Raw genomic sequence first — 25594 nt, 5'->3', positions numbered from 1 at the left:
GGAGGTATTGCGCTAGCGCGTGACGTCACGTGCTTACTATAAATAAAGGGGCATGGCCCGCGGAAAGCAGTCGGGACCACGCTGAGACCATAACGAGTGTCCCAGGTAGTTATTACAGCTGCAGCGCTGATGACGTGTGCGCGAGCGGTCTCTTGAACATCACAGAGGGCATTGTTACAGCTCCCCAGTGTTACAGTATGCCATCTTCCTCGCTCACCAGCAATAGTGTTCCCATATTCCTGTACTGTATCGGACACAGTACAAGGCCAAGCAGGCAAAACTGCCCAGGGTGGTGCCTTGGCTCTTCCTTTCAGAGTCACTGTAGCAGATTTCAATGCAAGTACATTTCTTCACTGGATACAAATTAGAGGATGTGCCTCCTGTTTGGCCGTGCATCTAGTATTTGATGGTTTGAAGCCGAGCTTTTTGCTTAGGATGCGCATGTGGGTTAGCCATTGTGATTAGAACTGCCTTTCTAAGCGCCCTGGGTCCTATGTGGGGTGCTTTGAAAGTCCTTGTGGTAAGCTTCTCCTAAGGATGTGGTGTAGCTCTTTCTCTAGTGTTGGGTGTCAGTGCAGGCTAGTTTTTCCTCTCTTGCATTTGTGTTGTCTTTGGTAAACGGATACATGATCCATGTGTCTCAGTGGGAAGAGGTCCATGAACTTCTGGCTGTGTCCAACCTTGTGGTTTGGTCAGCGTGTGGCAGTCTGTGCCCCCGCTGGAGCAGTGATGGTTGCAAGCAGGCCCGGTTCCAGGAATTTTTATGTGAGTGGGCCAAGGGTGCATTTGGGTGGGCCAATGCGGGCCTAATTTATAATAATTCTGATGTCATTACAAGCTCTAGAGCATTGGTACTCCTAAACAATTGCCCAGGGGCCACAAAGTACAGTCTGTGGTGTGACCGAGGGCCGCACGGATGCCAGCAGGGTGGCGGTAGGGTGTCTGGGTGGGTCAGGGACAGTGTAAGGAGGTCTAATAAACGAGCAAGCATTTATTTGCAGTTTAATTAATGATTGCCTGTTAATTTTTTTTTCTGAATATTAGTGTTCAGCAACTAAACAGCTGCTCTTGCTGCTGTTCACCAGGGGTCCGCATGTAATGGTTAAGAGGGCTGCAAGCGGCCCCCTGGCCCTACTTTGAGTACAACTGCCCTATAGTTACACATGGACATCGATTCACCAAAATACCAAGGTTAGCAGAAATTACATCACACATCCTTAACCTTAATGACATCACAAAGTGACATCATATGACCTTTGGCCCTAAATCTTCCTTCAAAGTGATGTCACATGATCTTAACCCTTATAACATCACAATAATTAACATCGCTGAAGTTATAAAAGCCATAATTAAACATGACTAATACAATAACAAAGTAGAAAAATGCCTGTTTTAGATACCACTTGTATTGGGGTGCTGACGTACTAGGAAAGGAGATAATTAATCATTTTTCTTAGTTTTACATGTGTTAATCTGAAGAGGATAATTCCAGATTTATTCTTAGCTAATGGTCGGACTGTTATGGTTCCCTTGTGGTTGTTTACGCAATGAGGCATACACTGCCACTATGGGACTATTATAATGTATGCCATATCCTACAGTATATTACTGTGTGCATCATACAGAGGCTAAGATACATTAAAACCTTTAGAATCCACATACAGAAACATCGGGGTCTGGTGGACAAATGCGTCCACTGTAGGGACCTGTGTTCAATCTCCTGGTCACAGATTTAAATCCTGACTGGTTCACTCAGCCTTTTATCCTTCTGAAGTCAATAAAATGAGTACCATTGAGTTGGGTAACAATAAGCATCTGTTAATCTGTGGCAAGATACCCTTGGGTGAAGTGAACTACACAAATATACATGTTATGTTTGATAATGGAGGTACAAAAGGACACTCACAGCTCTGAGCTTCGGAGCCACTGCACCGGCCTCATCATTGGCAGGTAACACCCTGTCCCCACTCCCCCATACACACCACTTAACTGCAGTTTGCCATAACATGAGGTAGGGTTGCCACATTGCTGTTTTCTTCCGACGTGAATATTTTAATGTTTCAGCCAGGGTTAAAATAGAGAATCACCCAAAGTCTGTATTTTCCCCTTTACAGTGCATACTTCGAACAGTATTTATAAAAACAATGCACTTTAAAATCTGTTCTTGAGGTTCCTTAATTACACTTGACTAGCCGATTTCCTTTCTTTTTTTCACTGCCACCACCGGTATTTTAATTTCTCTGCTGGTACAAAAATTAGCAAATTCACCTAAAGCAAGAATGTTTAGCACTTATCTGTACCTAATTCAAACAGCAAATATAAATGGAAAACACGTTTAAATGGATTCTAGAGCTGCAAAGATTCCGGACTAATATATATGGTACAAATCACGTGCAGCTCTCTAGTAGGCACTGGAGCCTTGATTTCAATGGTGGTGCAGTGGCAACAGGCCTAAAATTTTCAGAACTCCTCTATACACTTAATATTGGTATTACATCAATTCTATTCCCTTCTTTCATTTTTCTAAATTTTGCTATTACTTGCACAAACTATACCACTAGTAACCGCACAATATATTTCCTTTTTGTAACCTATATTGTACAACTACTCAGCAAGCTACACCTTACAACAAAAAACAGCTTATTATTAATCACCTAGGCAAAACCTAATGCATTTACCAAAGCGTGTTATGTTTGGTTGCAGGCATATTTTCTGTCTTAGCCAGACCCTGGAAGCAATTCTGGGACCGCCTTTATACCTAGCTATCTATGGTGCTCCTTGGTTCACAAGTGTGTATGTATTTATTGGAAAAAAGCATAATTGAATGATAATTATGGTTCCGAAACACAAACCTTTAGAACAGTGGTTCCTAAACTTTTGACTCCTGAGGACCCCCATTTAGTCACCACTGGAATCCGGGGACCCCCAAGCAATTTGTAGGATTTAAATTTCTAACATTAAAACAGTAATTCGAAAAAAATAAACAAACGTGTGCACACAAAACAAATGCTCAAATTACTAAGGATTTTAGGGGCATATTTACAAGTCCCTATCGCCATGGGAACGTCACTTTTAGCGATGTTCCTGTGGCAATAGGGGCTTTGCCTTATTTACAAGGCAGCGTTAAGCCACTTATTGTGCCTTGTAAATAAGGACCCCTTTCACGCAATGCTTAGCGTGAAAAAGGTGGGCAGTGGGAGTTGCAGTGGGCGTTTCACTCCGACACCCATTGATTTTGACGCTGCCCTCCATTTACAAGGTCAGCTTAAATAGGAGACAGCACCAGAATTAAGACCATGAAAAACATGGTCTTAACTTGGCGAAATGAGGAGAAATGCCTTATTTCTCCTCGTTTTTGCTTGTTTATGTTCAGGATGGTGACTCTTCCTGCACATAAACAATCTTTAATAAAAATGACGTTTTGTAACTTCCATGTGTGCTGCATTAGGCAGCACACATAGAAGGGACAAAAAGGCATTACAAAATTGTTCATGTGCAGGAAGTGGGAACATAGCAGCATCAGGATAATGATAGACTGGGAATAAACAGTTGCTCAAACTGCTAATTTTACAACGAACTTTGCAGTGCTTTTAAAACTGCTGCCTGCGGACCCCCTGGGAATGTGCCACGGACCCCTGGGGGTCCTCAGACCCCAGTTTGGGAAACACTGCTTTAGAACATGCAACGTAGATGCACATCATAACTCTCACCACCTGTCATGCCCAGTACACCACTTTGTTAATGAAGCGGGGGGGGGGGGGGGGGGGTTTATCCTGTCCTGTTCTCAACAACAAAACATGACTGGTGGTGAGAGTATTGTGTGCTTTGTGTGTTGCATATTATAACTGGTGAGTTCCAGAATTCATATCTATTCTATATATATATTCACTGAAAACCATAGGTTTCACACATGTTATAGTTAGCTGGACATTTCAATCCTAAAAAACCAATGAAATTCCACGTTATAGTTAGATCAGGTAACTATAACTTGCGCGCCCACAATAAACTGCTGATGACGTCACATATTACATCCCTCATGACATGGTCAGTGACATCACTCTTCACATCAATGATGACATCTGAAATGACACATTGTGGATTGCGGTCGCGCAAGTTCTAGTTACCTGATCTAACTATAACGTGGAATTTCATTTGTTTTTTATGATTGAAATGTCCAGCTAACTATAACATGTGTGAAACCTATGGTTTTTTCAGTGAATTTGTACGGTTTTTTAAATGCAAATTTTTGTTTGTGTTTTTTTTGTAAACCTATGTATAAAACAATATATGTACTATATCCTGCATTATGGAATGGTTAATTTTTTTTTATGCATTTTTTTTTTCCGTGCGCATACGGTAAGCTGACGCTACGCGCTCCGCACGTCATAAATACAGCGCGCTTACGTGATACGTACGTGACGTACACGCGGAAGCAACGTCGCGGTTATGCAGGGACGTGTAATGTGCATGCGCGAGTGCGTCTTACGTACGCGCTCCGTAAGCGTCTCGTTCGCGCATGCGCACTTGTTTCCAAGCGCGTACGTTAGGTCATGTGATCCACAAATAACACTTTTCATTGGTTGAAACTACTTTCAGTTCCAGAAACTTCCCACACCACACCCATTCCCCTCATTACTGCTTGAGATCCCCTAGGAGAAGGAGCTGAATTGACATTGAGATACAATGGCAGAACAGCAGACCTCTTCTGAGAGTGAGGCTAGCAGCACCACCATCATCCAGAGAAGGAGGAAACAAAATAATTATTTTGTATGGGAGTATTTTACTTTTCCAGAGGGGGAGAAAAAGGTCAATGCTCCATTGGTCACTTGCACACTTTGTGACCGTGTTTTATCTAGAGGAAATCCAAGGAAGAAGTATTCCTTTGGAAATCACTCTATGATGAGACACCTTAGGGATAAACATCCCAGGACCTTTGCTCGACATACTGGAGAAAACTCTTCAGTAAGTCACCAGAGCCCAAGCTCAGCCGAGTACATCATCGGCAGCTCAGCTGAGCCCTTCCTCTGAGGTGGGAGCATCACCTTCTTCTGCTCCTCTGGACGTTAACCCTCGATTTGGGAGGGTTGTAATGAGGTGTATAACGTGTTCTGGTCTTATTGTTTTTGGGGAGACCAGTGTTGCCCTTATTAACAATAAGATCGATCAGCACGTTTGTAGACGCTCACAATATTCCCATTCTTTCTTTCCTCCATCCCTGCATTAACCCAACGGCTCTTTTAAGAGCCAACCTTACCTCACAAATTTTTTTTTTTTTGTTTTTAAGCTTTCCTTTTTGAAAATTTTTTTTTTTGCCGTGCGCGCACGGTACGCGTAATTACGTGAAGTTCGCGGAATTTTTCCTCGCAGAATTTCTCCGTTTACGCCGTGCGCGTACGCTGCGCGCATTCGGCTTTTAAAAAAAAAAAAAAAAAAAATATTAAAATTTATTTTTGCCCTTGGGGGTCCTTCTGAGACCCCCTGACAAAGGCTAGGGGATCAGGAACTGTCCAGCCTGCCCCCTTTTCACGTTATCCTCCTTTGTTTTTCACCCCCTCAGACTGCGAGAGACAAAATGGTGGCCGACACTTCCTGGTTTCGACCGATTCAAATGTTTACTTTGATCTAACGACCAATCAGAATCGCGCACGGCACCGTGCGCGTACGGTAAGCTTACCGTAAGCGCACGGAGCGCGCCCATAGATATATATATATATATATATATATATATATATATATATATATATATATATATATTGATTTAAATGCTATTTTCTCAGGAAATACTGAACAGATTTACACAAGACCTTCAAAAGGCACATCCCTGACCTGAGGGCTACCTCTCTGCCAAATTTCACATAATTCTGTTCAGCCGTTCGGGCTGTAGCTCGGACTAAAGGTCCTATGGAAAAATGCATGGGGAAAACGCGTTTTGGGACCCCCCTTTTTTCTCAGCCCCCGCTTGACGAATCCCCCCGAGACTTTCAGGGTAGGAGCGTAGCGCCCCATTAGTTTTGAAAATTTTGCGAGGATTCGTCAACCGGCGCCAAAGTTATTCAAAATAGAATTTTGAGATTTTCTATGGAAACACGGTCCTGACCGCCAGTAGATAATAAAAAAAAAAAAAATATATAATTTTTTTTAGTTCAGTGCATTTCTGGGAATTTTTAGAACTGCAGTAGCATGCACTTTTTAGTGGCAGTGTAGAATGAGCTGTTTTTAAAGTTCTACAAGAGCAGAACTGTCCCGTGAGGAAGGATGGCACTTCTTTAATATTGAGAAGTATACCTGGAGGCATGTATACCTGAACAAATTGGCAACAGAGGAGTGAAGATAATATAGCAACAATGTACCTTTTTTTTAAAACTCTGTTTTAGCTTTTAGTAAGACCATGTAATATTGCCTTCACCTGCCATGTATTGGCTCGGCACTCTACACTGCCATTAGCCTATGGCTGGGCTTTGCGGCGACCCACTTGTACACCCGACCAGGGCCTTCACCCAATACCTGCCTCTATTGTTTTACTTGTTCTTTTTAATTTAAAAAATCGCAATTGGAAATTACATTTTGGAATTTATTTTTGATGTCAAATAAGGCTGATGATTATATAAAACAAAAGATGTTAACACTGCAAATTAGTTATTCACCTAGTACTCTCCTGGGGTGAGACGTCTCTTAGTGCCTCCACTTATCCATGGAATTTTTTCCACGATGCTAAAATCAATTTTGACAAAATACCTGATTGATATTGTGTGTTTTTTTTTTTTCTTTGTCTCACAACGTGGCTGGAATGCTGCCTCCTTTTTGAGGCAGGTGGGGAGGAGGGGAGCAACACGTAAGGCTCTCGCAATTTAAGAAATCGCAGTTTATTGCGATTTCTTAAATTGCAATTGCATTTAAGGAATCGCAAATTGCGATTTCGCTATAGGGGGCGCAAGTTACCATCAATTTCAACTTGATGGTAATTTGAATAACTTTGAAAAATGCACTAAAGTGCATTTTTCAAAGTTGTAGGTTACACACACATGCCCTTAGGGCATGTGTGTGCTCAACATGTGTGCACAGATCCACTTCAGGGGTGCAACAGGGTGTCCTTTTCACACCCTTGAAATTGCATGTGCAATTTGCGAGTACCTATTGAGTACTCGCAAATTTGCGTATGCAATTTCCCAATCATTCCTATGGGCCTGTAGGCCCATAGGAATGAATGGGAAGGCATTCCTTAATTGCGACTCACAAATTGTGAGTCACAATTAAGGAATGTTTGGGGATCGCTAATTTTATAGTGATTCCTACATGCATATGCTTTTGTATTTCCCTGATTGCGATTCCTTAATTGCGATTATTAATTAATCGTAAAAACCTACATTGATGCATGTGCCCCTAGCTCTCTTGGAGTGCTTTTAAAAAAAAAGAAACTTATTGCTTGGAATAAGCAATGGAGGGACACGGGTAATATGTCCATTCTCCATGGGAGAGGCGAACACAAGAAGAGAGGAAACCACCCAAACTGATGAATAAAAAGCAAACGCATGAGCATAAACAAAGCCAACCAGTTGTAAGCAGTGAGTGGACTCGAAGGCCGCTGTAAGCGAACTATGTCTCACAGCAGATGGCAGACCTACTACTTTCGCTGTTCAGTAGGCCTAAAAAGCATAATCCTGGGGCAGTGAGCAATACAGCCTTGTTCTGAAGTTGGAGATGGCAACCAAATTGACACTGACATACCGCGGGATCAGTGGCATCTCAGAGGCATGAGTCCCCGAGAAGGCCGTTTAAGGCCCAAATCTTTCTCCCTAATCCCAGATACCCCTGAGAATGTAGGCAACCTCTGGCAGCTGCAATTCAGAAGGGATTGTTTGCTAGTGGCCACTGGAAGTGTCCTCAAAAAATGGCCAGTGTTAATCTCTTTGCACCCAGTTCCACTCTGCCTAAGAGTCCTCTCCATTCAAGACTTTCATCCAGTCCTTCATCTTTGGTACTCTTAACTAACCGTAAACACAGTCTGTGGGCCAACATTTTATTATTATTTTTTTTCCTACTTGCTTAACATGGTTTTACCTTTTCATCGAGTCCATTCTCCCAATACCGGTTTTGCATGCTTGCCATGATTGATGTATTTTTAATCTGTGCTTGTTGCAAAGCAGTTAGTAATACTTGTCTGTGTATTCTTTCATACGGTCCCTGCGCCTCATATGAATAGGAAGAGAGTCTCGTCCGTTAACCCTTCAGTGCCTTGTGGGATTGAACGTAGGCTTACGTATTGCTAGGGCTTTCTTTTCAGATAAACTTCAGACTTTCTTTTTTATCGGTGCTGATCACCTTTTAGACCCATGGATAGCGTCGGCTGGCTTGTTGACTGCTTTCTGGCCTAAGTCTGAATTCCCAGTGCAGCTATTGGTATCAATTTATAAATGGGTGAATTTTGACTGCTCAGAGGAGTATTTCTCTTACCTCATGTTATTAGCTGTTCGTATCTCTAAAGTACATCGAATCTTCAGCCATTAAATGCTTTAGCTCATAGATGCATTGCAGGTGATATTTTTATGATTTAAAAATACCAGTGCATTTTTGTCTAACTTTCTGGCTAAAGAGTAAGTTTGGAGGCCCACGGCCTCCTTTAAATTTCATCTGCCTTTCTTTTCCCATCAACTGCATCTAGATAAAATACATTTTCTTTTACCTCTCCAGTGTTCAAAATCTAGCTCGGGGCTACAGTAATATCTATTCTGGACAGTCAAAAACTAAATTCAATGGTTTATCTGCCCTAATTTGTATGTTTAGGTTGTTCGTCATCCACTGACTTTCTAGACAACCAGAATTTGATTTTTATATTACGAATGCCATCCAAGGAAAGTCGTCTGTTTGTGTTTTTTTTTTTTTTTTTTTTTTTTTGTACCCACGTACAATATTATGTTCTATACTGAACCTTACATTTTTTTACCCTCTACTTTGAAGAGCCACTTTAAAAAAAAAAAAAAAAAAAATTATTTTTAAGAGTTTAAAGAAACCTTGTTTTTAGGTTTTGATTAGATGGAGCATGCGCTGTCTCCTGAGACATGTTGCTTACTGCCCGCCCATAGCTTACCATTTGTTAGCTTCTGCATCACTTTAATTTCCTCTGCTCCTGGTTGTCATGTCCTCTCCTTGTTTATGGACAAAGTACTTGTGTCCGTCTACTGCTCCCATTTTTGGGGCTACTTTTTTCTTTGTGCTCAAGCACTCCATATGAGTGCTTGTTTTCTGGCTGTCTCCTATTGCCCTGTCCATGTTGCTTATTTTCCGTCCCACTCCCTACCCTGCACTCTATGCCACTCCACACCGCTCCACTCTCCTCCACTGCACTCTACACCATTCTAATAGACCCCACTGCACTCTCGGCCACTGCACTCTACATTACTACCCTGCTGAGGCTGTTCCTCTTCTCTTCCCCCCCCCCCCCCCACCCCCCTAACCCCCCCCCCCTCCCCCCCGTGACGGTAGCAAAATTAAATAATAAAATGGTCATTATAATTTTATTATAAAGTGCCAAAGCGTGCCCATCTAGTCTGACTGTGAAAGTGGGGGCGGGTCCGTTCTTGCTGATTGGCAACAGAAACGCCTCAGCCTAAAGTCTTAAGCGCATGTTAGATTAGCTAGCTTTCTTGGGACAGCCAGCCTGACGTGCACACTTCAGCTGGGTGGAGCGCAGAGAAGCAGGCCCCAAGTCTCCAAAGAGCAGTGGGTTAGCCTGCTCCCTAGTTCCAATCTTGGTGCTTCTGCCATGCTGTGTAATATTATAAACTGCATGAGAGCAGATCCTGGATTGGGTAGGTTAGCTAGCTCTGCTGTGAGACACCGCGCGGATCCATGTAATCACGTGAAAACCCTCCCGCTGGGGTGCCTTCTCCAGACCACTGTGCCGTTCGGGGTGCCGTGTGTACCCACTATGGGACCCGACTGTGTTAACACCTGGTCCAGGCACCTGAGGCTCTCCAGCTTGAATACACCCCCCTGTCTCTTTAAAGCACCTACAGTGGTGACCTTCATGGCACAAGTCTGACATGCAACCACCCATTGAGACAAATGTGCCAGTGAGTGCTATAAATATGATGCACTGCCACCCTGCAAGCAGCGTAAATCACCTGATATATGGCCGTACACCCAGGAATGAGTTACAGCACAGCCTGGGATAGTCATGTATTACTGTCAAGCAGTATATTAACACACACGTTATCTGCCACAATTGAGTTTTTTTAACTCAGCACTTAGCGGCAGAAAGAAGGTACTGTCCTCCTTGGGGCCCATGGTCCTGCCATCCCCTCTTCCTTAGAACAGGCCGAAGCCTCGTAGCGTCGCCAAGCTGCCTTCCCTTTGGTCACCACTGATGTGCCTGGTGCTTTTGAAGGCACTGTGCGGGTTCAGAGCTCGATGTGACTTCAAAAGTGCTTGGGGGTGTCGGGACCCTGCCAGTGTACCTCAAAAACAGAAGAAATTACCCAGTCTCATTCTCCTCCTCGTGCCAAGCCTCTTGTCCAGTGGGGTGCTCCTGTTTGTATCCCTCTCACTTTCTCCACTTCTGTCCACTGCTGAAGTTCCTGCAGTGTTTTTTCCTTCTCTACCTCTGCTCTTTCTCTCGCACCTCTCGTTTCCTCTCATTTTCCTTTTTGTCTTAGTAACTGTATTTCGTGCACTCTTAATTATTTTTTTTTTTTTCCTTTGTCCCTCTTCCTCCACTCCCCTTTGTTTTGCACTCTAGCTTTGCATTACCTCACGGTCTTTCTCCCTTCTGTACAGACACACTTGGCTTTACTGTTATCGTCCCTCTCTTTGCACCCTGATATAACTGAGTTGTATCCCTTTTCTCTACAGTGATGCCCCCATGTCATTCTGATATCGCAGAACTGCTCTCTGTGTTGTCAACTTGTCTTTGATCACTGATGCTTCAGAATCCACTCCTTTTTAGGTCTCGTGCCTAGCATTGCAGTGCGTAGCGCTACTCGTGCAGCTTTTGTGGGGGGGTTTAAAACCTGACCTAGAAATCGCACACCTTCGTGCTTTTCCTTTTGGCCCACGCTATTGGCCTTTGTGTGCGTCTTTTTATCAGACAGCACGCAATTGGCCAAAGGCTGGAGCAGTGCTCCGCCCATGGCCTATTGGTGTCCATTATGTGCACCGCCGCCATGTGGTTTCAATTATCGTGCCCAGACACGGGCGCGATAATTGAAACCACATGGCTCACGCGCGTGTGCACCGCTCGCATTCTTGTTTTATTATCAACTCTCGTTCGCTTAATGCACTCTCATGCCTGAGAGTTAAATATGACTTTGTTACACACTGTTTCCTACTATGCGACTTGCAAGGTCACATTTGTCATTTTATAGCTGTCCCATGGGGCTCATGCCTCTCTAGATCAAGAAATTCATTGCGCAACCTTGCAAAAGTCAACCGGATGCAGGGTGATGGGCAGGAAGTGACGGACGTGGACAGTGGGAGTAGGGAGACTCCAAGGAGGAATGTGCCCACCTACAGTGACTCCCTTACAGGGTTCTCATATTATCTGCCCCTAAAATCAACGTGTATCATTTTGTTGCATTTTGTGCTCATATAGCGCTCCTACAGCTTCAGCCTGCCTTCAAGGAGGTTCTCTTGAACAAGGCTTCCGGTGAGGCCAGATGGTCAATCCCAACTGTTTCACAGTTCTTGTGCTGCCCTGGTACTTGTGAGTTCCCAATACAGTACGTTCTATTTATTCTCATAAAGTCCTGCATTTTTAATGCATAAAAAACTACAGGGCCCAGAATGCACTGTTCTCTGTACTGGATGAGCTGGATGAGCTGCTTGACGGAGTTGAGAAACTAACTCGTTGGCGTCTTCCCGAACGTGAAAGGGCCCTTCAGTATCTGTCAATCTCTCCGATGCGGGGTTGAACCTACATTCCCTTAACAGATCATTTTTGCGCCGATTCTTTTAGTGCTTTTCCCTACTCCCCTCTCTTCGGGACCTGGGGGTGGGGGGTGACATCCGGTTGGCTTTCTGTGCTGACGGCTGAAGTTATCTTGTCTCCCTGTGTTTTTTGTATCACACATTTATTATTTCCACAAATAAAATTAGGGCAGACAGATTAGAGAACAATTATTTCTACAAAAACGTCTGCAGTAAATCAAAGTGCATATGGTAATGCTAAGGCCTGCAATACCTGTTAATTATTTTGTGCTTTTAATATAGCATTTTAAATACATTGATTATAAGCCAATTGATATGGGTATTCGTTTATTAACGTCAGGCTCTACCTTGGTGGGACTTGCGCCTGCGACCTGCGCAGATGCTTAAAACCAGCACTCATCTCGCTGAGTTACCTTGTACACTGGACCGTTTACCTCGGTAGGTTTAATGGTGCGGACGCAGTTATGGTGCAGGGCGGTTTACCAGGAAGAGAAAGAAGTCCGTTTATTACTTTCATCATGTATTTTATGACATTCACGAAGGTTTCCCAAATGGTGGGGGTGGAACAAACTGGTTTGCTGGACTACCTTATATAAACTACTCGTGCATAGAGTCCGGACAACCAGAGCTTTAGGTGAGGCGGGTCCCTCCGGATCGCAGACCCGAAAGTAATTCATAACGGACATTGAAATGGGTCCCCATATACCATGTCCTTAACTTTACGCGTAAAATCGCTGATCACATTTTCAACAACATATGTAAAGCGCATTGTGGTAATTCATGCAGTTTCTTAAATTCACGTTTTATTTAATATCTTTTTAACCTGATTAAAGCCCTGAAGAAAACTGCACCTATTATCAGGTGCTAAACCAGTTATTGTGTTTCCACACTCACCCCGATTTGTCCAGAAAGGTGTAAGACGATGTTGGGGTGCGCATCACTGATGGAATGGCGACCTGTTTACAGTGAAAGTGCTCTACGCCTCAAGCGGCCCGAGCTGCCGACTTTGGAACTCAGGAAGTGGGTTCAAGTCTGTGTCTGCTCAACATCCTGTGATTCTGGGCAAGTCATTCATATATATACTCTCACTCTCTTCTGTAATGTGCCTGGTGCTCATGTAAAGTGCTCAAACCTTTGGGTTGTGTTCTAAAACTGCAAAATAAATAAACCATACATAAATAATCAATCAATCTGAGGTCACAGCATTTGTACACTTACGAGCTCAGCCAGCTCCATATCACCTTTCTAAACCAGCATTTGCAATGCAATAGGTCTCGCATTTGCCCGAGTTTAAGCTATTGGCATTGTAAATGGCAATTCCTTTCATTTATGTTTTAAAAACCAACACATAAATAAAAGGCATTGTCATTTACAATGCCAACAGCTCAAAGTCTCGCAAATGCAAGACCTATTGCATTGCAAATGCTTGTTTGAAACCTATTTATACCCAGGCCCTTATGATGTGGCGTTTATCCGTGTTTGTTAGCGCCTATGCATGCTCTGCACCCTGATATTACACTCCTTTCTTGGCATATGTCCATGCTCTGCACCCTGATATCGCACAGCTCCCCTCTTGCCATACGTACCTAACCACTTTATATACCATTCTGCTTCTCTGACACCCCCAGAGGTGTGAAGAATGAGTTCCAGAGTTTCATAACGTGGACAATCTCTCTGCACCCATCACAAGGAACTAAAACTGCAGGCACTGCCCCTGTGGTGGATTCGGTCAGCACTGGAAGCACGAGCAGTGACCGGATACACCGAGCAGCAATAAGGGAAACCTTGCACTGCATTCAAGGGGTGCCTGGATCGAGGGCTGTGTCCTGATCTGCACGCAGAGGAGGAAAGGATGAGTAACCTGGTGGAAGTGTACCTCTACTGCACTCCATACATTACACTATATTTTGTCTAGGGGTTTTAACCACATTGTCTTATTGCCTCCGTCACCTCAAGGTGTTTATAGCAGGCTATGATTGAGTGCCCTGCTGAGGGCACACTGAGATTTTCACGGTGCCTGTTACTGGGTCAAAAAGTTGTTAGAATACATGGCCATTCAGTCCTTGGCTTCCCTGCCGAGCTCACAGAGCAGTGGTCACGTATTCAGGTTGTATTTCTGATTCTGTGCAAATGGGCATGATGGGGGTACACAGTTTTCAAATTCATGACCAGGCGAAAGTGAAAGAAAATGGCAGTACTCACTACTTAAGAGTCCATCCTACCTTTTCTGCCCCACTACTTTCAGTTGTCACCATCCGACACTGCTACTCTGCACCACCCTACCCTACTGTACTCTGTGCTATTCTACACCACTGCATTCTACTCTACACCGCTGCACTGTATTCTGCGCCACTGTACTCTTCACCACTACACTCTATTATTTGCCACTACACTTTACTCTGCGCCACTCTATTAAATCCCACTTTGCCACTCTACGCCACTCCACAGTGCCACTTTACGCCACTCTACCATATGCTGATCTGCTCCACTCTGTTTACTCTCCTCCACTTTACAGGACGCCACTTCACACCATGGCTCTTCACTGTACGCCATGCCACTCTGTGTCATGCCACACCAACTCACTCTACTCCACTACACGCTGCTGTACAACATGGCTAAAAGACATTACACATATGCCAAAGCTATTGGCTTTGCCAATCTATTGGCTTTGCCAGTGCTTGTTTAATACTTTTCTTATACTTCCATAGTCTTCGTCTCTTAATTTTAGGCTTGCACAAATATAAAGTAATTTAAAACCTGATGGGCTCCGTGAAGCTATGATTTTCAGCTGCAGTGCACATGAGTTTCCACGGTTGCTGTTGTCCCTGAATGGTGACCATGACATTCTAACCAGATACCACATTATCTTTGCTGTAGGCATCGGAGCCTATGGTGGGTCTCCTGGGTTTCAAACTGAATGGAACATTGACAATTTCCATTGCGCCCACTAATTGGATTGTCTGCACTTTATTATTACTTCACTTCATGGTACGTCATTTGTCCACCATTTGGATGGATGAAAGGCGGAGTTGATCGCAGCAGAATTTAAACCTTTAACCTGCAGCTTACACACTGATCTGCATCAGGTGTCTTACCCCACAGATTGCGGTTTTGCTGGTTCCAACAATGTTTACAGCTAGCGCTGCCACAGACAGGAGGGCTTTAAAGAGTGGCCTTTGCAGATTGAAAAGTGAAATGCTTTTCTAAGTCGATGGGGTTTGTCCTAATATTTGTTTCTGTAATTTGTATTGGGGCTTTGTGTAAATTTGTCTTCTGAGTGTACAATGTAGACACTGACTAATTTGCCTTGTGGGCAAGGTGATGTGTAATGTCTGCTCACCTCCAGTCTCACGCCACCTGTTCCTAATGCTGTCCTAGACCCCGCCCTCTTCCAACCCCGGATAAAATGGCGCATGGCGGAGCAATGCTTGCCTTTGTCTGGGCAGTAGCTCTTGTTTTACCCTAATCGATGACGTAAGAAAACATGTATATATGGGACCCACCTCAAACACAATTTGCTTCTGGGGGGGAACATTGGTGTTAATTTCCAAACTATGTGGGATTCATTTAATCGATCGTGGAACTAAGAGACTGAGTGAGAATATGTACATGCAAATTGTCCGAGCAAGGCTAGGCTAGTCTGTATTAACCAGCCGAGCTGTCTCGAGACCTGCTCTGTCCATGGTCCTTCTTCAGACTTTGATCTAGCCGCACTTGTGGCACTGCGCACACGCTACTTTGCTCACGAGTTGTTGATCGACTGCTTCGCCATACAAGACCATTGTACACACATGCAACACTGTGTGCACAAGACCAGAAGGCCACCAACTTTATATAGTTACAAAACAAAAAACTTCCGACACTAACTTTGCAAAATGGAGTTCTTGATTTAAAGGCTTATAATCCGTTGGTGTGCGTTTCAGCAAATGATATTTTTTCACTTAACTCTTATCTTGTGAAGAACAGAATGCAGTGTGTGGCGTGTGTTGTTGTGTGGGTGTGTTTTATTTTTTTTTAATTTTTTTTTTTCTTCCCAGGACTTTTACTCCTACCCTTGTTTTGTAGGGTTACGTTGATTAAGTGTTCTCAGTACAGAAAAGTTTGGAGACCCCTGAGCTAGGTAGCAAATGCTGCAGTGTAGGGGGACAGTCGAAGCTGGATCTAGGGACTCCCGCTCCTAATGAAAAGACCGGGTGGTTTGTTTCCTGAGTCGCCCTACCCACCCAACAGAGGCAGAACATGAAGTATTGAAAATTGCTGTTTCTCATTATTTGTGCCCAGAGGTCTCTGGCTCCAGTAATCAACAGAATGAAAAGTTTAGGACTTGGTTCCTTAATGATTCCTCTGAGGTGAGACTCCAGTCAGTAGGCCGGAGATGCTGGCTAGGAGCAAGGTTTTGTCAAAGTGTCAGATTCCCTCCAAAGTAGTGAGACTTGTTTTGTATGTTTTGCTTTACAATGGTCTTGTTTTGCATCTGTCCACCTCTGTAATAGGAGGGGATTCTGGTAAAATGCAAAAATACTTGTAATATGCAAACTTTAGAAGAAAAGCAGCAGCAGCTATTACATTGCGTTGTTGCCACAGAGGTCCTTGTAGAGCTAATGAGGTCGATGTTTAGGTAAATGTGGTGTACTTTGTGTTTATAGCCCCTAAACCATCCTTTTTCTCTCCGTTTACATTGCAGATCTATTTGACTGACTAACCCGAAGTTTACCATTAACCCTACACCATGGCAACGGTAAGTAAGGCCGCGACCCCGTGCCAGGAGGATACCGGATCACCGTTGGGTGGCACATATTGATAATCCATGTATTGTTTGCAGATGATAAGAGACAGTTCGATTCGTGCACCCTAGAACCTGGCACTTGTCTCTTACGTATTTGGATACCGTGTATCTAAAGCTGATCAAAGTGTCCAATAAAGTTTTATGACCACCACTTCCTTTTACATATTGTAAAAGGAAAAAAAAAAACTTCCCCACAGCAAAAAAGTTGAAGGTGCCCAGTCCTAGTAACTAAAAAAAAATCCTTTTTTTTTGTTACATTTTTTTAATGACTATAACTTGCCTTCTTGTGCATGTGGCTTGTGAGTTCATATATCATGTTGGAAATCTGCATACCTATTTCATCAAAGGCCACACTGGTTTATTTCGAAGCCCCACATGTTTCTTAAAATGTATGCTTTTACTCGTGTATTGCATTAATTTGGAAACTTGTGCCATTGCAATGTGTTTTTTAGTGGTGGTTTCATCTCTTGAGTTAAACATCACTGTGTGGTGTCCTGTGTAAAGAAGGTATGTGGTCTGTTCTGTCACATCTGTCATGGTATCGTGTCCAGTGTGCTTCCTGCTTGGGTAAGCATGTGAGATGCGCTGTGTTCTTTAGCACCTGTTTCACTTCTGAAGCATGCAACGGTGTTTTTTTTTTTTGGGGGGGGGGGGGGGGTACAGAGAGCTGGGGAAGTAGGTTACCTGTGCTTCTCGTGGTAGCTGAAACTTGTACAAGAGTAATTGGAGTTAGAAGTTCCCAAGATGAACCTGTCAGCGAGTACTTATTCAAACATGCATCTTGTAGCACAATAATAGCAATGAAATCAAATGCCATTCCATGGATTCAAAATATAATACTAAGCTATGAGGTGGCTAGTGGTGGGGCCAGAAGATGGACTGTCCAAGGCATAGGCTTTTTCCCCCCCCCAAATTTTTAAACCAGAAACCCTGTGTGGAGACTGCCGGTTTACTCGCTGTTAAGGTTGCCCATCTCCCCATAACTGGGATCTCTTTCTTATCCTCAGACACGGGTGCGATGGATGTATTTCTGTGCATGTTTCACTGTGACCAAGTGAGTAATGGTATCTGTTTCAGACATCGTGTGTAAAGGTGCACAAGATCATGGTCTCCGTACTGGCTACCCTTTATCCATGTAGGCACTGGCCGCCTGTACATGCCTGTGATCGGGGGAACCTCGTTCCTAAAACAGTTTTGCATGTTGGGATGGGATAAGTGGGAGCATACCCATCCCTATCTTTGGTCTGTCTAGGTTCCCCCTACTAGAGTGAACCCTGCTTTCCTTCTCCTCCTGTGTTGGTGGCTGTTGACTAGCAATGGTTGCCTTCTATTTGTGACTAATGAACCCAGAGAAGGAAGATGTTACTTCCTGACTGAGAAGCCATTTTAAAGCGGAAAGATTGCAAAACTTTGGTTGGCCTGCTCTGGTCAGCAGTGTTGAGGAAATACTGGGCCTGTCCATCCAATAATTCCTACATCATGTTGAACTGAAAGACTCTAAAACTGATTGCCAGAGATGAAATCTCTTTAGTTACTGTCTTGCTATCAAGATGTGGCCTAGTCTGGATCATTGGGGACCTTTGTTGGTGTGACTTGTGAAAGACCAAGTAAAGCGCTGCCCTAAGAGGTGAGAAATGGACTGATTGCTGGAAGATCTGCACAGATCCAGCTGACTGAAGGGCCTGCATCGAGATACGTCAAGGAACTGAGACACCGTGGACCTGCAAGATCGTACAGCCCATCTGTTAAAGCAAGGACCCCCGATGAGCATAACCTAGTATTTGCATCTGCAGAGATTTTCTGCATCATGGCGGAGTTTATACTGTCTCTGGCGTGCCGTGCACCGCAAGGGTACCTTTATCTGCCCTTTTTCAATCCTAAAGTGGTGTGGAACTTTTTTACCAACAATATATGATTTGGGTAATTTGATTGGAGCCAACTGTCCTGATTCCAGTATGGTTTAAACCATTTATGAAGCTCTTGGAGTTCTGAGAGTTGCCATTTGTTTACTTGTATTTGCTCCCTAAAGACCACTTCCAGTAACAACTGTTGAAAACTTGGGTTCCAGTGAATGTCTCAGTCCTCCGGATTAGGACATCGCTGACAGTGGACAATCTTGACTGCAGCCAGCAGTTTTTTGTTTTTATTTAACTGGAGAAACTGTAGTTTGAGGTTCCGCCCAATGAGATAATATTTGAACACAGTGTAGAGTCCATTAAAATAGTGGACAGGACATATATTTTTGACTGGCACCTCTATCTTTTGGACCTATTCTGGATAGTAAAACCTTGTATTAAACTGTGGAACCCCCTACCCCCCAAAGAATCGCAAGTAGACTCCAGCCAGTGCCAGAAAACCGTTTCCGACCAATTCCATTAGCGCTGTAGCTCAGCATCCAAAGGCTCTTTGTTATTTGACATCTATCTGCTTTAAAAATCATTTATCAGCAAAACTACAAATTGAAAACTCCCCTACACTATTTTACTTCTGTCTGCATATCCATAAAATAAGCACATAAGTAAATGGAGTCATAATTTCAATAGTGATTGTGAAAACCTTGACCTTTGCGCCAAATCTTATTCAGGAATTGATGCCTGGATGGTTTGGAATTTCAAAACTTAAACCAGTTCCTGACTCTGGGCTCAATTGATTTGTACCCTGCATCCTGACCCTGTGTTTAAAACTTTCTGTAGACTGCCCCCTCTCAAATGGTGGCCGTTACCACTCCGTTCATCCCACTCCTTTCCCAATTCTTTGAAATCCTAGCATGACCATATCGTGTCTGTATTTCCAGAGTGGAGACCTCTTGTCCCACTCAGGTAAAGTTCTAAGACTACATATGAACTCTGGTGTTATTTCAAAGATCCCAGGTGCATGCATGCATGGAGGGCTGTTGCGTTCGAAATGCTTGCTAAACACAAAGTGATTGAACCTGAGTGGCACTGGCTTGTGGGCTCCATTTTGGAAGTCCCTTGCCTGTTGTTGTGCACAAAATGAAAATAAAGTTACGTTCCCAGATGGTGGAAGTGTTCTGCTCATATTTCTGAGTCTAGAGGGATGGGACTCAGTTGCATAATAGGTCCCGCTTCCCCTGTGGGGCAGCTCAAGATGGGCACCCTCCAGCACTGTTCACGGGTGGCAGACCCATGGCCTCTGAGATCTTGACTGGGTCTGGAGACCACCCCCCCCCCCCTTTGGAGGGGGGGCTGTCCCTCAAGTTTCGTTACACCACTGATTGGACACTGAAGTAGGGTTAAAGGAGGCAGGCTTTGTAGGAATTCTAGTAGAGCCTTTGAAGAGGGCTGCTGATTTTTCTTCTGAATCTACCATGCAGTGGATTGCATGGATAAACCATGGCACTGAAGTTTTGTTTTCAGGGTATAAAGGCCTTTATAAAGGCATCCGCATTTTGTCTTTACCTGATCATGGTCCCATTTGGCTGGGATAGGCAGATGCAGGCGGCTCTCACCTCTTTATGGTTTTGGTGGGGGTGCTTCAACCTGGAGACCACCCTGCTATGGGGAAAAGTCTGAATTTGGAGGACCCACGACAGGAAAATCCTCTCAAACCATTTCTTAAAGGGCAGAGAGGGAATCCAGTCTCTGCCTGCCATCCCTGTATAAACGAGGGGCTATGGACTTCTTGTTGGTCCACTTCCAAGTTCTCTGACCAACGAGAGGGTGTTCCGGAAATAACCCATAGGACTCCTGAGCAACCAGAGCTGATAGCCAGCTTCCCAGACAAGAAGGAGGCGTCACCTGCCGTCTGATCTGAAGGAAGAACTGTTGTCACAGTCTTGAAACGCCTGCTGACGTCTGCCTGGAAGATGGGGCGAGCCATCCCTGCATGAGAAGCTGATTACTGGTGTGGACAAGAACTGTTGACCCCAGTGTTGTGGATCCGTACACCAGCAACTCGTTAACAGCAGGACTGGTGTGATTCTGAGCTGGTCTTGAACGCTGAAGCTGTGTCTTCTCTCTGCATGAGCAAATCCCCTTGTCGACCCTGACATCGCAGCTGTGGTACTTTCCTTGGTGTGCCAGAGTGGTCTGTGCTGCTGAGGAAGGGGCTGCCATTGACCTGTGGTACTTCTCAAGTGACTGAAGTAATCTTTTTGAAGTAGTCATGGCGCTGAAAATAAGACCAGTGTGGCTGTGCCACTCGCCCAAGTCTGCCTGATGAACAGACTGTACCTGTCGACCATGTGCCTGTGTAGAACACTCCACTGCAAGGGGAAGCTTATTTACCAAATTTGTGCCAAAGCAACTGAGTGAGTGGCCGTGGCGCTATCCTCTGCAGTACCCCAAAGCTACCCAGTCGCCAAGCCCGGACCTGTACCTGCAAGATGACTGCAGCGATACCTCTTCCCAGGAAGGCCCAAGGCTGTTCTACACAGTGCTATTACAATGGGAAAGAGCTGCACCTGCACCATTACTCACACCGGAGTACCCTAGAGTAATGAAGGAGAGTGGATTGTGGCCCAGTGAGATGGGGACAGATTTACCTAGAAGTGCCAGCCTCACACGTGGGTCCTGGGTATTTGATACTTTTATGTAGCATTGCATTTTAAAATGTTAGGTTCTTTCTTCCATCAAAAGGGGCACTGGGCTGGACAATCACATTATTACGCTTTTGGGTGCCTGAGTGCTTGGCCTATTGTGCCCCCACACTGACCTCCCTGGGAAGCATTTGACTGCACACCATTGTGACTCCTGGTAGTCCAGGGCTGAAAGGGTTGCATTTAGCCCAGTTTGCAGGAATAGTAGTACGGACCCTGATACGTGAGGCAAACTACCGAGCCCTGATGGCTGTGGCCCAGTAGCAGCTGGTTGCCCCATGTCACACTGAACAGGGTCTGACCGATGTGTACGTCATTAAATCTGTTATCAATCTGTTTGCGTTTTAAAGAATCGGATTTAGAAATGGGGCCATTTGTCACTAGAAATTGCATAGTTATGCCATCTAAAGGGTGTCACATGAGCTAGCTCTACCACCCAAGTAAGGCGGTAACAGTGTTTAATTTGAACCATTGTAATTCTTATGGGAAGAGCAAGTCCTAATCTCCTTTTCCATCTGTTTAAGGCCGGACCCAAAGGCACCATCAAGCCCTATGCTTCCTTCAATGCTGCAGATGATGTACAGAAGTTGCGGAGCGCCATGAAGGGTGCTGGTAAGTACAAAAGTATTCACAGCTAAGCATCAATCATTGCAGAAGACCTACCTCCGTGTTGAATGGGAGAAACCTATTTGTCAAATTAGTTCGAAGCCAAGAATATTTTTTTTAATTTGCCTGCCGAGCGAAATTGGTCTACAATAACCAACCCAATTTTGCTGTGCGGGTAAATTTAAACAAGTGTTGGCAAAGCCCATAGGTCTCTCCTATGCAAAAGCTATTTGCTTTGTCAGTAGGTTTTACCCATGTTGTACACCAGCGTGCCTGCTGTTCAGCATGGCTGAAAGTTAGTGGGGGAGAAGTAGAGTGACCTGGAGTGGTGAAGAGTGGTATGGAGTATTCTGGTGGGAGAAGGGGTTGTGGAGTAGAATTGAGTGGTATAAAGTGTCAATGTGGAATGGAGTGGTGTGTTGCATCATGGAGTGTTGCGTAGTGACTGAGTGGTGTATGTTGTGGAGTAGTTTAGGAGTGTAATGGCGTAGAGGGGATGTATGGTTGAGTGGAGCAATAGAATGGATTAAAGTGGAGTGGAGTAGTAGAGGTGTCGGAGTGGAGTAAAGTTTAATGGAGTACAGCATAGTGGAGTGTTGTAGAGTGGACTAGAGTGAAGTTGTATAAAGTACAGTGGTGTAAAGTAGATTTTCATAGAGGTAATTGGATTCGAGTAAAGTGGTGTAGATTCCATTGGCGTAGAGTGCAGTGACGTAGAGTAGATTGTTTCAGAGTGAAGTTGTGTGGAGTGGTGCAAGGTAGCATGCAGAGGTGTTGAGTGGCAGAGTTAAGTGGTGTGGAGTGCATTAGTGCAGTTTCTAGTGGCATAGAGTGGTGCAGAGTAAAGTGTCAGTGCGATGGTATAGATTAGATTGTGAAGTATAGGGGCATACAGTGAAGTGGGTCAGAGTAGATTGCCATAGAGTGCAGTGGTGTAGAATTTGTTGGTTTTGAGTACTACGGAGTGGAATGGCACAGTAGATTGAAGTGGAGTTAAGTGATGCAGAGTGGAGTGGCATAGGGTACACTGTTCTAGAGTGCAATGGTGCAGAGTAGATTACAGTGGCTTAGTGAATTGGCACAGACTGCAGTGGCAAATGGTGCAGAGTAGGGTACATTGGCATAGAGTTGAGAGACATGGTGTAGTGCTGAGTGGTGCACATTAGAGTACAGTGGCGTGGAGCGGTGCAGAGTATAGCGGAATGGGATAAAGTGGAATCTTCATGGTGTGGTGACGCACTGCCGTTACAGACATCACAGCTTCAATTGAAAGGACTATTACATTTGCACAGACTTAGTTTTACCCGATAAAGTGTATAGTGCACAAACAGTAATGTGTGAATGTCATCACCCAGTGTATTATTTTACTAATCGTTTTAAAATATATTTACACAGTGCTTCAGAATTACCTACACGTGCTTTATTTGTGCTGTCAATATTCTGACATTTCTGCGCACCTAATTTACAGACAAACATTTTGGTTTCTGCTAAGAAAAAAACTCCCAGGAAGACAGTCTGACATTTGACCTCTGTCTTTGAATGCACAGCAAATTTGACAAGATAAGAACAAGATTTAAAGGGCTGTTTACAAAATTTCAGTACTGGTGGAAGAATACAGCAAATGGGGTTTGGGCATGGGAAGGGTTGAGCTCAAGCTGGACAGCCTAAAGCAAAGCCAGCAAACAGAAAGCAAGCAAATGTGAGTTGAAAACCACAAGGTCAATTGTAAGCATTGGGCGGAATGCATTCCCAAGCAAGATTTTTCCAAATGCCCCCAAGATGTGTTTGTGTTTTTTTTTTTTTTTTTTTTTTAAATATTCTTGTCGTCTATGCAATTATCAAGGCACAGAGAAACAATACATTTGCAAGTTCATGGTGTAGAGGATTACCTGTTTCCAGTACAGAATCCAAGCATTAACATTGATCATTACCTAGTCACAGGAAATCAATATTGCATGCAATCATGATGAAACAGAGTAAATCCGCAAAAGAGCAAGAAGCGGCAGCGGGCAAGGCCAGTAACATCCGTCTAAGAACAGGCACCCCTCGCTCCAAGTCCTCAAAACAACTTTGGGTGGGGAAGGACATGGAACAGTAGAACGGCAAAAATGAAAAGGGAGGGGGACCCTAGAGCTGGACCGGGAGGTCCACAAAACTACATTAACAACCTCCGGCTCATGATCCATGCCGCACTCTGACCCAACCATGAACACACACCCGTCTAAGTCGCCCGTCTGCAGCACCACCTCGTTAAGCTTTCCAAAATGTCTGCCCATAGTTCAAAATCCTGATCGTCGGTGCATACTGCCCGTAACTTCCTATCCCCCGCTACACCTCCCTCCCCCAAGTTGTCGTTCGCAAATCAGACCGCGCAGGATTCGACCAAAAAAAGGGTGGATGGTGAGGTTCGAGCAGTTCCTTTGGTTCTCCCTGGCAAACGGTTGCCCACTTTGCCCATGAACTGAGCAGTTTGTGTGATTTCTCACTAGACCTCATTACTCTCAAGAGCTACTCCCCGTCGGGTGATTTTGTTTTGTGTATTTGGGGGAGGGGAGTAGATTAGCCAGAGCAGGTTTTGAAGAATTCTCTTGGAATTTGCTTCTGCATACCATGGGAGAATATTTCGTTTAGCACTAGTATTGACTTATTTAATCTTTGATCTTGCTTCACCCACACCCCCTCCCCTAAACTTCTTTCGTACCGGTTTTAAACTTTTTTTCATTTAATATTTTTTTTGTAACTTGGGGTTGGGGGTGGGAGGGGTGAGTTCACTTTGCAATAACAATTAAGACGTACTTTAATGAATTTCCAATCTGTAGAATTGTATAATTTAATTTTGAGTAAGGGAGGAGTGTGGAGGCAAAGATAGTGGGGTTTCAATGAAATGCCCTAAATTTGAAAGATTAGTAAGGACAAAAATTGTAATTATTTTCCTTATCTTACTGTATTATAAAAACATTCATTCATTTGCATATTGCCGTATTTCTAATGCTATGCATATAAAACCGCTTAAACGTAGCAAAGAAATGGTTTCCTTCCATTTGACTATGCTTTAACTTCCGCACTTTGAGACAGTGAGAGAGTCTTGCCGTGCAGTATGAACGTGTTGTGTGCAAAGTGGTGTCCATTTCCTGTCTTACTACATATTGGAATTTGTAAAACTGATTGTTTGACTCGCTAAACCACTTTTCGAAACCGCTGCACTGCTTGTAAGTCACATGGTATCCTCAAAAGGGCCCAATTGAGTATATGAAGCCCTAAACTAGTAAGTCACTATAATAATGTACTAAAAGTGTGCTTTTTGGCAGTCTTTTCTGCTCTGCAGTGGGTGGGAAAACCAGCTTGCATAGCATTAATCTTGACATTCTTCTCATGCCGCAGGTCTTAAAATGTTAGCCGTAGTTATGTAGAAAATGCACGACTGCAATTCTGTTTTTATGTATGGTTGCTTCTGGAAGCATAAATCGGAATCTCTCCGATGTCGAACCAGTGGAGGATTTAATATTTCAGACCGAGTGTGCCGCAAGTAAAATTCCTTTCTGGTTGGAGTTGTTGATCCAAAGACGGACAGACCTCCCTATGGAAGGAGTGAAACTTTGCCTGCCTGGCCTTATGCTGGTCTCTCATTGCAGCCTGGTTTCCACCATATATGTGCCGGAGGATTGAAAGATATGAGTTGGGTGGAAGCTTGATGGTGCTGGGAGGAATTTGGTCTGGATGCA

General features: G+C 44.1%; 1 protein-coding gene across 2 annotated transcripts in view; it reads left to right on the top strand.

Moving 5' to 3' along the window:
• Positions 1-25594, top strand: part of LOC146784378 (annexin A4-like) — a 119306-nt gene that overhangs the window by 13363 nt on the left and 80349 nt on the right. For both annotated transcript variants that reach the window (XM_085636265.1, XM_085636264.1), the window contains exons 2-3: positions 16607-16660; positions 21791-21878. In XM_085636265.1, the coding sequence (XP_085492391.1) occupies positions 16652-16660; positions 21791-21878 (97 nt within the window). In that variant the 5' untranslated portion in view covers positions 16607-16651. The remainder of the gene's footprint in view (positions 1-16606; positions 16661-21790; positions 21879-25594) is intronic.

Source organism: Triturus cristatus, chromosome 11 (genome assembly GCF_964204655.1).
Source record: "Triturus cristatus chromosome 11, aTriCri1.1, whole genome shotgun sequence".
NCBI classification, from domain to species: domain Eukaryota; kingdom Metazoa; phylum Chordata; class Amphibia; order Caudata; family Salamandridae; genus Triturus; species Triturus cristatus.
This window is presented reverse-complemented; position numbering and strand designations above follow the sequence as displayed.